This window comes from Trichomycterus rosablanca, chromosome 6 (assembly GCF_030014385.1).
Source record: "Trichomycterus rosablanca isolate fTriRos1 chromosome 6, fTriRos1.hap1, whole genome shotgun sequence".
NCBI classification, from domain to species: Eukaryota; Metazoa; Chordata; class Actinopteri; order Siluriformes; family Trichomycteridae; genus Trichomycterus; species Trichomycterus rosablanca.
Window position 1 is genome coordinate 32,799,251 of NC_085993.1, and position 15,025 is coordinate 32,814,275.

Below are 15,025 nucleotides of genomic sequence, written 5' to 3' on the forward strand. Positions count from 1 at the left end.
TGCAAGAACATTTTATTTAAAACCTTGTTAGTGTTGTTTATTTATTAGCAAGACTATTATGTGGTTTTATAAGTCCTGTGGGTCTTGTTACATGTGGCATAAAGCTAACACAACATTTCATAATAAGAAAACAACACCAGCAGTCAAAATTGGTAAAACTTCAGGGCCTTTTTAAGTCAAAACTAACTAGAGATTTTTTGTTCAATTATGTCTTTTAAAAAAGGTTTTTTACTTTTATATTTAACAATCAAAAAAAAAAAATTAGATTTTTTAATTAAACCTGTATAGACTTTGTAATGAGTAGCAGTGCAGTGAAATACATTAACATTTTATGTTTTGATCAATAATATCTTATCTTTAGGCTTTGTTATAGCTCAAGTATTATTTCTCTAATTGTATCCATCTATATCCGTCTTGTTGCTGGCCATCCTTTTCCTCTTTACCTTCAACTCTTCAAAGCATAATTGTCTTTTACAATAAATCTGTTCTAGTTATCAAAAAAAAAAGAGTCAATTTGGTTATTTGGGCTTTGATTTGGTCAAAGCTCCATTTGTTTGTCTTTTTTGTAGTCCAAGGTATTCTTGAAACCAAAGTTCGACGGCATTGATATTCTTAATTTCACGCTTTTTACTGTCCAGATTTAAGTCCATAAAGGACCACAGAGAAGACTGTGGTCCGGACAAGTCTAATTCTTGTTTGGGGAGACTTTAAGTCTTTACATCTGAAGACCTTTTCCAGTTCTGTCACACAGGGACAGTGGTAGCCTAGTGGGTGGAGCTTTGGGCTATCAAGGTTGATAGTTTGAATCCCAACTCTGCCATGCAGCCACAATTGGGCCCTTGAGCAATACAATGGCTGACCCCAGCTTCCAGCTGGGATACGTGAAGAATAAATTTTGTTGTACTGTACGTGTCTGTATGTGTATATATGACAAATAAAGGCATTCCCCCTGTTTAACCAAGTGCTAGTCTGTGTTGTATTGCCTGACTGCTGGATGTTTTGGTGTTAATTAATTGATCCAAGTAGTCCAAAAGCTGTCCACCACTTCAGAAGTCCCAACTTTTCTTTCTGGTCTTTAACTTTTCTTATAACAGCTTGTTCTATGTAGTTAGGATAATAAAAATGTCTTGGCAATTAATGTCATGTATTGTAGAGAACTGTGCATGGACATCCCTTATCATACCAACTTGATGTTGAAAAAAAATGTTTGTTTCCAGCTTCAGTGTCTGTACAGATGTTGTTATGGTACTGGTCCTTGTCCTTCCTTGTGGCTCTCTGAAATTCAAGGTTCAATTCCCTCAGAAGGTATTTTTCCTTCTTAATTTTGTTCTCTCTTCATCTCCTGTATTATCGGTCATCCAAATTTGATTGCTTTCTCCATTTCATTGATTGAATGATTTCTTCATTTTATTCTATTCCTCTCTTTAAGTTTCATTCATAGCTCCTCTGATTCTCTGTCAATCTCTAGCATCTGAAATCCAATCCTGATTATATCCTTAACAGCAGGTGGTATGTTCTTCAAGTCATATTTTGTGTGTTGCAATTTGTTGACGATGAGAGCCACTCTAGTTCTTATTTGTTGCTTATAACCTGTGTAGTAGATAATGTGTCCTCTTGATTGAGAGGGTCATTATCCTGTCCATTTTAGTATGCTTATCCCAAGGATGTTGATGTATAGACGGTCCATTCCATCTTCACTTTCAGCTTGCCAATAATATCTTTAACTATCCCAATTTCAGGGAATCATGATAAAATTTCTAACCTAAAACACCAGCACACTTATTAAAACAAATGGATGAAAAGCACAGAAGAAGTTGTCTTGCCCTGTGACGTCAAGTAGTAGCAGAGACCAATCAGTTATGATGACTCACCCATAAACAGTAATTTTTACACAAATAACCAGGCTTAAATCTGTTTGAATTGAGAACATTTAAAATACAAACCATTTCATTGTCAGTTAAAATCTGAAAAACTTGATGAGTTTATCATATTTGACTTAAATAACAAAAAATAAACAATTAAATTTCTTTAGCTACTTCTAGCTTTTTTTTTTTTAATGCATTTTCTCCCCCTTTAGCGCGTCCAATTGACCAACTTGCATCACGCATCTTCTCTGCCTCTGCCGATCCCTGCCCTGACCGAGGAGATCAAAGCCAACCCACATCCCCTCCGACACGTGAGCAGCAAGCCGCATGCATCTTGCCACCCACACATTGACAAGTGTGGCGCCACCTAGCATTGCGTGCGGAGAGACACACCCTAAGAGCACTCCTTCCTCATCTTGTGTAGGTGCCTCTAATCAGCCAGCAGAGGTCATAACTGCACCATTCTGACAGAGAGAGACCCACTTCCGACCTTAGTCCCGCCCATCTAAACAACGGGCCAATCATTGTTCATATAGCCGCTCAGCCTCGGTCGGTAAGCCAAAGCTGGATTCAATACGACGTACTCGAGATCCAGCTCCGGTTGCAGCGTGTGTTTTTACCACTGCGCCACCTGAGCGGCTCTACATCTAGCTTTTAAATTATTTTAGCTACTGCACATACACTTCTTTTGATTCTATTGTAGTGACTTCCACAAATCACTAAATATTATGTAGTTCACAACTGTTAACATCAGTGCATTGGAAGTAATATAATGGAGTCTAGACACTACACTTCACAACATAGCTAACAATGTAACTATTCATTCTGTCAGTTAGCTTTTCACCTATTTTTATCATTCAAGGTTTTATACTTGATGAAATATCAAAACTAAATTGAAATAACTCTATGATACATGATAAAGAATATGATCTTTGCTATATTGCATTAGTAGAAATGTAATGGTCAGAAATAGCAGACTGTTGGATTAATGTTTTCTATGATTTAGAACAACTTTAGATTTGATGGTTAGCAGTTAGCAGTAACTAATAACAGTCAATTACCAATTTACTGCATAACAAAAATTAGAAACTGTATGTTGTTTGCAGTGTAAACATTGTACAGCTAAGTACAGCTGAGATTTTGCTGGATGGTTGTGATGTTGGGATTTAAACTTGTGAGTCTGGGGTGAGAAGTAAATTTGGATTATCAAAACATTCTGTAATTAAATTCCTTTGTGATTCCTTTGTGTCTATTGTAATGGCGCTCACCCAGTGGTGGATCTGAACACCAAACCCCTGCGTACCACGCAGGTGTCTTTACTAGATGAGCTACCAGATCAATTGGGAATTAGACCCAAGTGCTTAGTAATCTGTGAATTAGGCAATTTAACTAACAAACAAAAAACTCTCCTAGTGGGATTTGAACCCAGGTCGTCAGAACACTGATCAAGTGCTCTACCACTCAGCTAATCAGGTTCTTTATAAAGTGTGTCAACTCAGGTGGGTTCAAAACTAATGTGCTTGAACAGGTGCAAAAGAAAATACAAACACCACCTGTTTTGGGGAAAAGTTTGAGCGGGAAAAAATTAAGAACAAAGGATTGCCAGGGGAACAATGGCCACCTCATGAGTTATGAGAAAAAGGGGTAAACAAAACAAAAGGCTTTCCCAACAGAAAATATAGAACTATAATAATAAATTAACAGAGAGAATGACTGAACTAATATTTTAATATTCACTTACTAATAAATATATATATATTAATATAAATATATATATATTTCTTTTGGTTTTTTTTTCTTTCTTTGCTTTTCTTTCTTTTCTTTTCTTTTACTAGAGAGAGAGAGAGAGAACAACTTGAGATTAGAGAGAAATGGGGTGAGAGTGAAAACTTTCAATCCTCTACCAAGATTACCGGCTGCGTGTGTTTGCTCGCATGAGACAAAGAACCAGCAAGTTCTGGCTGTTTCTCTGTCTCTTTATAGACCTGTACACAGGTGCTGGGCATTAGGCCTGATTGCCGGCTCGCTGTTGACCCCTAGCGGCTGGAGTCTGCCTAGACCCAAGACCACCCCTTACAGGACCCCCCCCTCGAGGAACGGCGCCTGACGTTCCCAACCCCACTGCACGATCCCGCCTGAAGGCCCTGATGAGTTCGGGATCCAGAATGTGACGAGCTGGGACCCATGAGCGCTCTTCTGGACCATAACCCTCCCAGTCCACCAGATACTGTGTACTGCCCTGGACACGGCGGACATCAAGGAGGCTTCGGACCGTGTAAGCTGGACCCCCGCCTACCGTGCGGGGTGCTGACGGGGCAGGAGCCCTGGTGGAACAGAGAACGGGCTTGAGGCGGGAGACGTGGAAGGTGGGGTTGACACGCATGGAGGGAGGCAGGGCTAGACGGTAGGAGACCGGGTTGACCCTACGGAGTACTTTGAATGGGCCTATATAACGTGGGGCCAGCTTACGAGAGGAGACTCGAAGTGGTAGGTCTTTGGCTGAGAGCCATACCCGCTGGCCTGGACGGAAGGAGGGTCCTGGCCTGCGCTTTTGATCTGCATTTCGTTTTTGTGTGCTCACTGCAGTTCTCAGGGCTATTTTGGCTCTGTTCCAAGTTGTACGACACCGCCGTATAAATTGTCTGACCGATGAAACCCAAGCTTCTATCTCCTGTTCGGGAAACATGGGCGGAGTGTAGCCAAACTGGCACTCAAAGGGGGACATGCCTAGTGAGGAGTGCCATAATGTGTTGTGAGCCATCTCCGCCCACATTAGTTGGTCTGACCAGGAGGAGGGATTAGAGGATGCCAGGCACCGAAGAGTCCGTTCCAGGTCCTGGTTGACCCTCTCCATTTGGCCATTCGACTGAGGATGGAACCCGGATGACAGGCTCACCTCAGACCCTAGATTTCGGCAAAAGGCCCCCCAGAACCGGCTGGAAAACTGTGGACCTCTGTCAGACACCACCTCCCTTGGCAACCCATGAAGCCTCACCACGTGTTGCAGGAACAACCCGGCTGTCTCCCTAGCCGATGGTAGCTTTGTTAGTGCAATAAAATGACTCGCTTTGGAAAAGCGGTCCACAACGACCAATATCACGATCTTCCCCTTTGATGGGGGAAGCCCAGTGATAAAGTCAAGGGAGACGTGCGACCATGGGCGTGATGGGATAGGCAAGGGGTGTAGGAGTCCAGCTGGCTTTGTTCTGGGGTCCTTGTTTTGGGCACAAATTGCACATGCGATTACAAAAGCCCGCGTATCGCGATCCATGTGGGGCCACCAAAACCGCCTCCGTATAAATTCCAGCGTGCGGGTGGCCCCTGGGTGTGCTGCAAAAGACGAGGTGTGTCCCCACTGAAGGACTTTCTTCCTGACAGTGGAGGGGACATACAGTCTACCCGGGGGTCCACCACCAGGGTCAGGTTCTGTCCGTTGGGCTTGCTGTATGGCCTCCTCCATGCCCCAGCGAATAGGCGCTATGAGACGGGCCTTGGGGATCACAGCCTCGGGCATCTGCCTCTGTGAGGGGGGTTCCCACTGACGAGAGAGAGCGTCGGGTTTAGTGTTCTTAGTACCCGGCCGGTATGACAGGACAAAATCAAACCTGGCAAAGAACAGCGCCCACCTGGCCTGACGGGGGTTCAGGCGCTTTGCCTGCTGGAGGTATGTCAGGTTTTTGTGATCTGTCCAGACTAAAAACGGTTGGTCTGCTCCCTCTAGCCAGTGTCTCCACTCCTCGAGTGCCAATTTGATGGCTAGCAATTCTCGATCGCCCACGTCATAATTCCGTTCGGTGGGAGTGAGGCGATGTGAGAAGAAGGCGCATGGATGTAGCTTCTGGGCCGGGCCTGAGCGCTGGGACAGCACAGCGCCCACACCAACTTCAGATGCATCAACCTCTACCACGAACGGAAGACTAGCTTGGGGAAGCTGGAGAACAGGGGCTGTGGTCAGACGCAGCTTGAGCTCCTCAAATGCTCCCTGGGCCTCCGTGGTCCACAGGAATCGCCCAGAGGTTTTGCGAGTAAGGACCGTCAGAGGTGCGGCCACCGAACTGAAGTTTTTTACAAATCTTCTAAAAAAATTCGCAAAGCCTAGGAAGCGCTGGACTAATTTCAGCGACGTTGGGCGGGGCCAGTCTGCCACAGCTTGAACCTTGGCCGGGTCCATGCTCAAGTAGTTGTGAGACACCACGAAACCCAAGAAAGAGACAGACCTGGCATGAAAATGCGACTTCTCCAACTTCACATATAAGTGATTCTCAAACAGCAGTTGGAGAACTCGCCCGACGTGGGCTACATGTTCATCCATCGTCCTGCTGTAGATTAGGATGTCATCCAGATAGACAAACACGTAGCGGTCAAGGGCCTCCCTCAGGGCCTCATTGATGAACCGTTGGAAGACGGCCGGCGCATTCATCAATCCGAAGGGCATAACCAAATATTCATAATGGCCCGACGGCGTGATGAATGCGGTCTTCCACTCATCACCCTCCCGGATACGTATTAGATTGTAGGCACTGCGCAGGTCCAACTTAGTAAAGACGGATGCCTGTTGCAGTGCCTCAAAAGCTGAGGTCATGAGAGGCAGAGGATACCGGTCCTTGACCGTGATTTTATTCAGACCCCGATAGTCAATGCAGGGTCGAAGGCCCCCATCCTTCTTCCCAACAAAGAAGAAACCTGCCCCTGCTGGGGATGAGGATGGTCGTATAAATCCTAAGGCCAGGGCCTCCTGGATATATTCCTCCATAGCTCTTCGTTCTGGGCCCGACAGAGAGAAGAGCCGACCTCTGGGGGGGCTAGTACCTGGAAGGAGTTTTATAGCCATATCAAAGGACCGATGGGGTGGCAGGATCTGGGCCTTTTCTTTACTAAAGACCTTGAAAAGGTCTCTGTATTCCTTAGGAATGAGAGAAGGGTCTGGTCCTTCTGCCAGCCCAGAGTTAGCATGCTTACCCCAGAGCTGGGGCACTCGCAAGCAGGAAGACTGGCACATGGGCCCCCAAGAGATCACAGACCGGGAGAGCCAGTCCAAATGGGGATTGTGGCGCTGCAGCCAAGGAAACCCTAAGACCAATTGTAGGTCTGGAGCCCTGATCACATAAAAGGTGATCAGCTCTGAATGCTGTCCAATCAGCAACGTTATAGGCCTTGTCTGTAGTGTGACTACCCCTGGTTCAAGGGATTGTCCATCAATAGCAGAGATTGGCATAGGCTCTTCTAATTCAACCAAGGGTAGACCTAATTCCCTGGCTATTGCAAGGTCCACAAAATTCCCAGCAGCCCCAGAATCTACAAAGGCTCCTAAATGTTTTTCTGAGGTCCCCCACAAGAGGGTGGTGTGGAGGAACACTCCAGATGTACGGGGAGGTCGTGAGGACTCTATCGGGGGCCTCCCCTGCCCTGATAGACCCGGTCGTTTCCCTGGAGTTCCGGGCAAGCTGAACGCAGATGCCCCGACTGTCCACAGTACAAGCACCTACCTTCTTGAATACGTGACTCACGCTCCTGGCGTGAGAGACGTGTGTGGCCTAATTGCATAGGCTGAACACCTGTATCAGTAAAACCCTGTTGGGTTGTGTGGGGAACTGAGGGTGACACCTTGCGGGAACCACCAGACTCTTTGTGCCGGCGTCGTTCCCGGAGCCGGTTGTCAACTCTTAGGGCCAGTTCAATTAATTCCTCCAGTGTAGTAGGGGGGTCGCAGAGAGCAAGCTCATCTCTCAGATCCTCACAGAGGCCTTGCTGGAAGGCTGCTTGTAGTGCCACTGAGTTCCACCCGCTTTCTGCGGCGAGCGTACGGAACTCGATAGCATAATCTGCAACCGATCTCCTGCCCTGCCTGAGGTTAAGGAGCTGGGCCCCAGTCTCTCCTCCACAGACCGGGTTGTCAAAGGTCTGGCGCAGGGCTGCCATGAACTGGACTGCAGAGGCACACACCTCTGGCTGGGATTCCCACACCGGCGTAGCCCAAACAAGGGCCCGTCCCGAAAGAAGCGACACAATATACGCAACCTTGGCCCGTTCGGTGGGGAATCGGGATGGTTGCTGCTCGAATGCTAACGAGCACTGCAGGAGAAAACCCCGGCAAGCACCTTGTTCACCTGTATAGCGTTCTGGGGCGGGCAAGTGTGGTTCTGGTCGAGGGGCAGGAGCTGCAGCAGCTACCAATGCTGTCCCCTGTACCTCAGCCTGGGAGGGTCCAGGCACCACAGGAGGAGCTGAGGTAGCCTGGGCAATTGCCTCAGTAAGACCCTGCAATTGCATAAGGATTTGTTGCAGTGCCTGTTCATGTCTCCCAATGGCTGCTCCCTGGTTGCCTAAGGCAGCCTTTACCTGATCCAGATCAGACTGCTGAGCTGGGTCCATAATCTGGCTGGTTCTTTCTGTAATGGCGCTCACCCAGTGGTGGATCTGAACACCAAACCCCTGCGTACCACGCAGGTGTCTTTACTAGATGAGCTACCAGATCAATTGGGAATTGGACCCAAGTGCTTAGTAATCTGTGAATTAGGCAATTTAACTAACAAACAAAAAACTCTCCTAGTGGGATTTGAACCCAGGTCGTCAGAACACTGATCAAGTGCTCTACCACTCAGCTAATCAGGTTCTTTATAAAGTGTGTCAACTCAGGTGGGTTCAAAACTAATGTGCTTGAACAGGTGCAAAAGAAAATACAAACACCACCTGTTTTGGGGAAAAGTTTGAGCGGGAAAAAATGAAGAACAAAGGATTGCCAGGGGAACAATGGCCACCTCATGAGTTATGAGAAAAAGGGGTAAACAAAACAAAAGGCTTTCCCAACAGAAAATATAGAACTATAATAATAAATTAACAGAGAGAATGACTGAACTAATATTTTAATATTCACTTACTAATAAATATATATATATTAAAATAAATATATATATATTTCTTTTGTTTTTTTTTTCTTTCTTTGCTTTTCTTTCTTTTCTTTTCTTTTACTAGAGAGAGAGAGAGAGAACAACTTGAGATTAGAGAGAAATGGGGTGAGAGTGAAAACTTTCAATCCTCTACCAAGATTACCGGCTGCGTGTGTTTGCTCGCATGAGACAAAGAACCAGCAAGTTCTGGCTGTTTCTCTGTCTCTTTATAGACCTGTACACAGGTGCTGGGCATTAGGCCTGATTGCCGGCTCGCTGTTGACCCCTAGCGGCTGGAGTCTGCCTAGACCCAAGACCACCCCTTACATCTATAACATGTTCCTTTGTGAGTGAGAACCTATGCTATTTCACACCTATGCTATTTCACACTTGACGATGATCTCCGATTAGCTTTTCATTCTTTTTTTGCTTGTGTTTGAGTGGGAGTGTGTTTGTAAATTGTGCCAGGATTTTCCCTGTTGAATAACTACTCTGAAAAGGTGAATAGTTTTAGAGAGAGACATGTGTATTGTGTTGGCGTACAATGTGAGGTTAATTTCAACTGATACAGTTTAATGTTTCTCTATATACTCCTCATACACCGATCAGCCATAACATTAAAACCACCTCCTGGTTTCTACACTCACTGTCCATTTTATCAGCTCCACTTACCATATAGGAGCACTTTGTAGTTCTACAATTACTGACTGTAGTCCATCTGTTTGTCTGCATGCTTTGTTAGCCCCCTTTCATGACCACTACAGAGCAGGTATTATTTGGGTGGTGGATCATTCGCAGCACTGCAGTGACACTGACATGGTGGTGGTGTGTTAGTGTGTGTTGTGCTGGTATAAGTGGATAAGACACAGCAAGGCTGCTGGAGTTTAAAAAAGTATGTAGAGAAATAGATGGACTACAGTCAGTAATTGTAGAACTACAAAGTGCTTCTCTATGCTAAGTGGAGCTGATAATATGGACAGTGAGTGTAGAAACAAGGCGGTGGTCATAATGTTATGGCTAATTCTGGCACTTTCTTTCTTCTTTTCTTATTTTTCGTTTTTTATTCTGTTCCTTTCTCTTTTTTTCATTGTCATTCCTCAAATAACCTATTTCATTTTCTTTTCTTTTTTACCTTAATTGTTGTTCCCTTCCTTTTTATTCATTTCTTCTTTTTCCTCTGTCCTTTTTCTTTCCACCAGTCTCCTTACCACATTACTTTAATTCCATTAATTTTTTCGTTACTATTATTTTCTTTTAATAAAAAAAATAAATTTGCTTTTTTCTACAATATTTTCCTTTTATTTCACTTTATTGTCTCACAAACTAATGGGTAATGTGGGGAGATGAATTGAAAATTAGGTGGTGGTGAGGAACTACCAATTTAATTGTATTACAGTTTTTATAAAAAAATAACTGGCTTACACAATTTGCTGAATGAAAATAGGATGTGGTTACATCATTTCCTTTTAAAAAGCTTAAAAGGCTTACCTTTAAAAGTTTTATTAAATTAAAAAGGGTTTAATAAACTTTAGTGATTGGATTAGTTCCCTTGACCTGTGAATGTCAAATGGCACTAATGAATAAATAATATAGCAGGTCTATAAATTCATGGATAATAGGAGAAACGAGGAATAGCCGCTTTGAGTTGGTGGGTCATTGTGCCCATGCTGTTTAAGTTATTTTTACCTTTTGCTGTGCTGGAACGATCTGAAGGGTAGCACGTTGTCTTGTGATCATTTTACCTGCTGGGTTACTGGAACACACTAATCTTTTGCATTCTTATTTTCTGGAATGCGCAGCTATGCTGTATGCTGGGAATTGCTTGTAGTAAAGGCTTGAAGAACGGTGGCTGCTGTATTACACAAAGAAATTGTCATTCCAACGATGATGAGGTGGAACTGGCTGTGCTGTCAGAGATGGCATAACTGAAACAGTTGACGGGTTATTATGGATTTTAAGATGAAGCTCTTGTTGAGCTGGTGTGTAATAAAATCGGAGTAGGGCATTAATGGTGTGTGTGTGTGTGTGTGTGTAGAGGAGATGCCTGCTCCTGAGCAGGAGACTGTAGCAGGGGGGGAGGAGGAGGAGGAACAGAGCTGTGAGGAAGGATCCAGTGCCAATAAGATGGAGATGGAAAGCACCGCCACTAACATCCTGGCCTCCGTCAAAGAGCAGGTACTGCAGACAATTACATCTTATATTTTTAAAATTAATAACCACTTCCATTTTAAAATGTTGATGCAACAAACAAAAATTATTTAGAAGGGTAATTCTGCTTGTATAAAGTGATCTTTTAGTTATCACAATGCAAATAAAGCCTTCCTCTTTTTAAAACAGGTGGTATTGGGAACCAGTTAAACCAGATCTAGGATGAAAACTAATCCTAAGTAAATGTTATATTCCATTTGGCAGGTGGACCACTGCCAAGACTCAAGTCTGGAGTTTGTGTAGATAACGCTGGCAAACCTGACCAGGCTCTTAATAGACAAGATTGATTGCATTTGAAAGAGAAAATGTTTATTCTCATTGCCACTGCAAAAATGACTCCTACATTGTTATCAAGGCGCTGACATGAGTGATTAAGAAATACGGAGACAGTGGCCCTCTGATTGCTTAAAAAATTCACTGCTGGCTGGTGTAAAGACATGACTGACTGCTTCACATGTGTTTGGAGAAAATTTTTTGCTAACATCAAACCTAACCTAGCTGTAGTTTTAAAGGGAGTGTAACATCTATTTGCAAACATTTTCCTTTTAAACCAAAAGAAAATCTTAAAACTGTCCAATCTACTTTTATACTACTATTAAAATAATTAAGATAATATAATAATTAAAGATTTTATAGTAAATTATGAATCATTTGGTACTGGCAGTAAATGGCTTAAAATTTTATTTTAGAGTGTCATCTATATCTTTATAAAATCAGTATAATCAGTTGTAAGGTATATATTAAAAATGCAAATATGTTTAATAACTTCAGTATTTAATAAAATATAAATATATATATAAAAGTTTATTATTGAGAATTTGAATCCCAGCTCTGCCATGCAGTCTCTGTTGGGCCCTTGAGCAAGGCCTTTACGATGGCTGACCCTGTGCTCTAAAAATAACATACTATTTTCATTATGGCAAATAATAATAATAAATTGGGTCTGAGCGAGTACTCCAACAGTATAAAACATAATAATTTTTCAATTTAGGTATTTACACTGATGAGCCATAACATTATGACCACTGAGAGGTGAAGTGAATAACACTGATTATCTCTTCATCACTGCACCTGTTAGTGGGTGGGATATATTAGGCAGCAAGTGAACATTTTATCCTCAAAGTTGATGTGTTAGAAGCAGGAAAATCGGCAAGCGTAATGATTTGAGCGAGTTTGACAAGGGCCAAATTGTGATGGCTAGACGACTGGGTCAGAGAATCTCCAAAACTGCAGCTCTTGTGGGGTGTTCCCGGTCTGCAGTGGTCAGTATCTGTCAAAAGTAGTCCAAGGAAGGAACAGTGGTAAACCTGCGACAGGGTCATGGGCGGCCAAGGCTCACTGATGTATGTGGGGAGCGAAGGCTGGCCAGTGTGGTTTGATCCAATAGACGAACTACTGTAGCTCAAATTGCTTAAAAGTAGTTAATGCTGGTTATGATAGAAAGGTGTCAGAATACACAGTGCATCACAGGGCTGTTTTGGCAACAAAAGGGGAACCAACACAATATTAGGAAGGTGGTGTAAGAGGCTATTGTTTAAATGCAGTTATAAAATTTTATATTTTTTACAAAATAATGATCAGTATGAAAAAACTTATGACAGCATTTTGGCTTTATATTATAGCTCTTATGTTAATGCCTTTAAAGTTATTCAACAGTAAGGGGTGTTTAAATTTAAGCTAACATTTTGGAATGACCACAATAAAAGTGTTTAATAGTTGAACTGAACTGAACAGCATTAACTAATACTTGAGCTTCGAGTATAATGATTACATAAACACTTGACCATGAGCTTGTAGGACATTGCATCCTGGGCATTTGTGTGGAGGGTGTCTGAAGGTATTTGTAGCCAATCAGTTAAAAGTGCATTTTTATGGTCAGGAACCGACCTTAATCAAAAGGTCTTGGTTTAATTCATCCCAAATCTGTTCAGTCAGGTTAATGTTTGTAAATCCATGTCTTTTTGTACCTTGCTTTGTGCACAAGTGTGCTAAGTCATGCTGGAGCAAAAATTGACTTTATCAACATGTCACATTATAGTTGGACACATTTTTATTAAAATTGATTATTTTTACCTGTTTGCAATGGATGTATCTAAAACACCTGAACTCAATAATTAGGGGGTGTCTGCATACTTTTGGCCATATAATGTAACAAGTCTAAGATTTTGGCATTTCAACCATGCATGAATGCTCCACATACAGTTATAACATAAGTAATTACTATATACACTGATCAGCCATAACATTAAAACCATATCCTTGTTTCTACACTCACTGTCCATTTTATCAGCTCCACCTACCATATAGGAGCACTTTGTAGTTCTACAATTACTGACTGTACTCCCTCTGTTTCTCTGCATGCTTTGTTAGACCCCTTTCATGCTGTTCTTCAATTGTCAGGACTCTCCCAGGACCAGTACAGATCAGGTATTATTTGTTTGGTGGGTCATTCTCAGCACTGCAGTGACACTGACATGGTGGTGGTGTGTCAGTGTGTGTTGTGCTGGTATGAGTGGATCAGACACAGCAGCGCTGATGGAGTTTTTAAACACCTCACTGTCCCTGCTAAACTGAGAATAGTCCACCAACCAAAAATATATCCAGCCAACAGCGCCCCGTGGACAGCGTCCTGTGACCACTGATGAACATCTCAAAGATAACCAACTCAAACAGCAGCAATAGATGAGCGATCGTCTCTGACTTTACATCTACAAGGTGGACCAACTAGGTAGGAGTGTCTAATAGAGTGGACAGTGAGTGGAAACGGTATTTAAAAACTCCAGCAGCGCTGCTGTGTCTGATCCACTCATACCAGCACAACACACACTAACACACCACCACCATGTCAGTGTCACTACAGTGCTGAGAATGATCCACCACCTTTATAATACCTGCTTTGTGCTGGTCCTGTGGGAGTCCTGACCATTGAAGAACAGAATGAAAAGGGGCTAAAAAGATTTGTAGAGAAACATATGGACTACAGTCAGTAATTGTAGAACTACAAAGTGGAGCTGATAAAATGGACAGTGAGTGTAGAAACAAGGAGGTGGTTTTAATGTTATGGCTGATCAGTGTATATTAATAAACAACAGAAATAACAGTGGTTAAATACCTGCTTTCCTGTGGCTGTATTTTAATAATTACAGGTGGTTAAATGTTGTAAAGTCAATAAAAACCACTATACATTTGTGTGTATGAGTGTTTAATTCGCTCTTGCTTGTGAAGGTACACAAAAGATGATGTGTCACTGTGAGCACTGGGTTGAATGGTGGAGACTTGCCCTGACTGGCATCTCAGTGTGTAAAACAATCAAACTACTGTGGCATAACGTATTTTATTGTACAAAGTTTAGAAGCAGATTTCTTATTAACGCTGTTATGAACACTGATTTTCCACTTGATTTGTTAGATGTTTGTTAGCGCCTAGTTAAAAAAATTAAAGAAAACATAAAAATGAATTTAATTAAATCAAATAGTTACCTGCCTCACTGCTTCTCAGAACATGTTGTATTATTTGTCTTTGTGTCTGAGAATGTGTATTTGTGCTTGCTGTTGTGTAAACACCATGTGTGTCCATTTGAAACAGCTGCCTCAGTGAGCCATTTTGTAAAAGACAAAGCACAAGACGGCACAGTTGTCACAACAGCAACACACACACACACGCGTATACACACACAAAGTAATAGAGTGTTGAGGAGTGAAGGAATAGCCAGAGAGCCAGTAAGACAGCAAGAGTGACTGTTATCAGGAAGAATCGGATGGTTATTTGACAGCATGAGAAGCTCTGCTTTACTAAAATGCTTCATGTTGAAGGTTCTGTTCGCTTAAAAATTCTGGTTTTCCTAAACCTTTCTTTGCTCCTTTTGAACTGTGGCAAAGGAACTTCAGTTTGAACGGCTGACCAGAGAGCTTGAGGTGGAGAGACAGATTGTGGCCAATCAGCTGGAACGATGCAGGTTGGGGGCGGAGTCTCCAGGTGCTGCCAGTGACAGGTATGCTGCTTTTTTTTTTTATCAAACCGCATCAGGGAGGTTACACTGTGACATTTTTTTACAGTATAAAAACT

General features: G+C 42.8%; 1 protein-coding gene across 1 annotated transcript in view; it reads left to right on the top strand.

Annotated features, from left to right (window-relative positions):
* Positions 1 to 15,025, top strand: part of pkp4 (plakophilin 4) — a 79,726-nt gene that overhangs the window by 9,381 nt on the left and 55,320 nt on the right. The window contains exons 2-3 of the mRNA XM_062997685.1: positions 10,788 to 10,927; positions 14,839 to 14,951. Coding sequence (XP_062853755.1) covers positions 10,793 to 10,927; positions 14,839 to 14,951 — 248 coding nt within the window. The 5' untranslated portion in view covers positions 10,788 to 10,792. The remainder of the gene's footprint in view (positions 1 to 10,787; positions 10,928 to 14,838; positions 14,952 to 15,025) is intronic.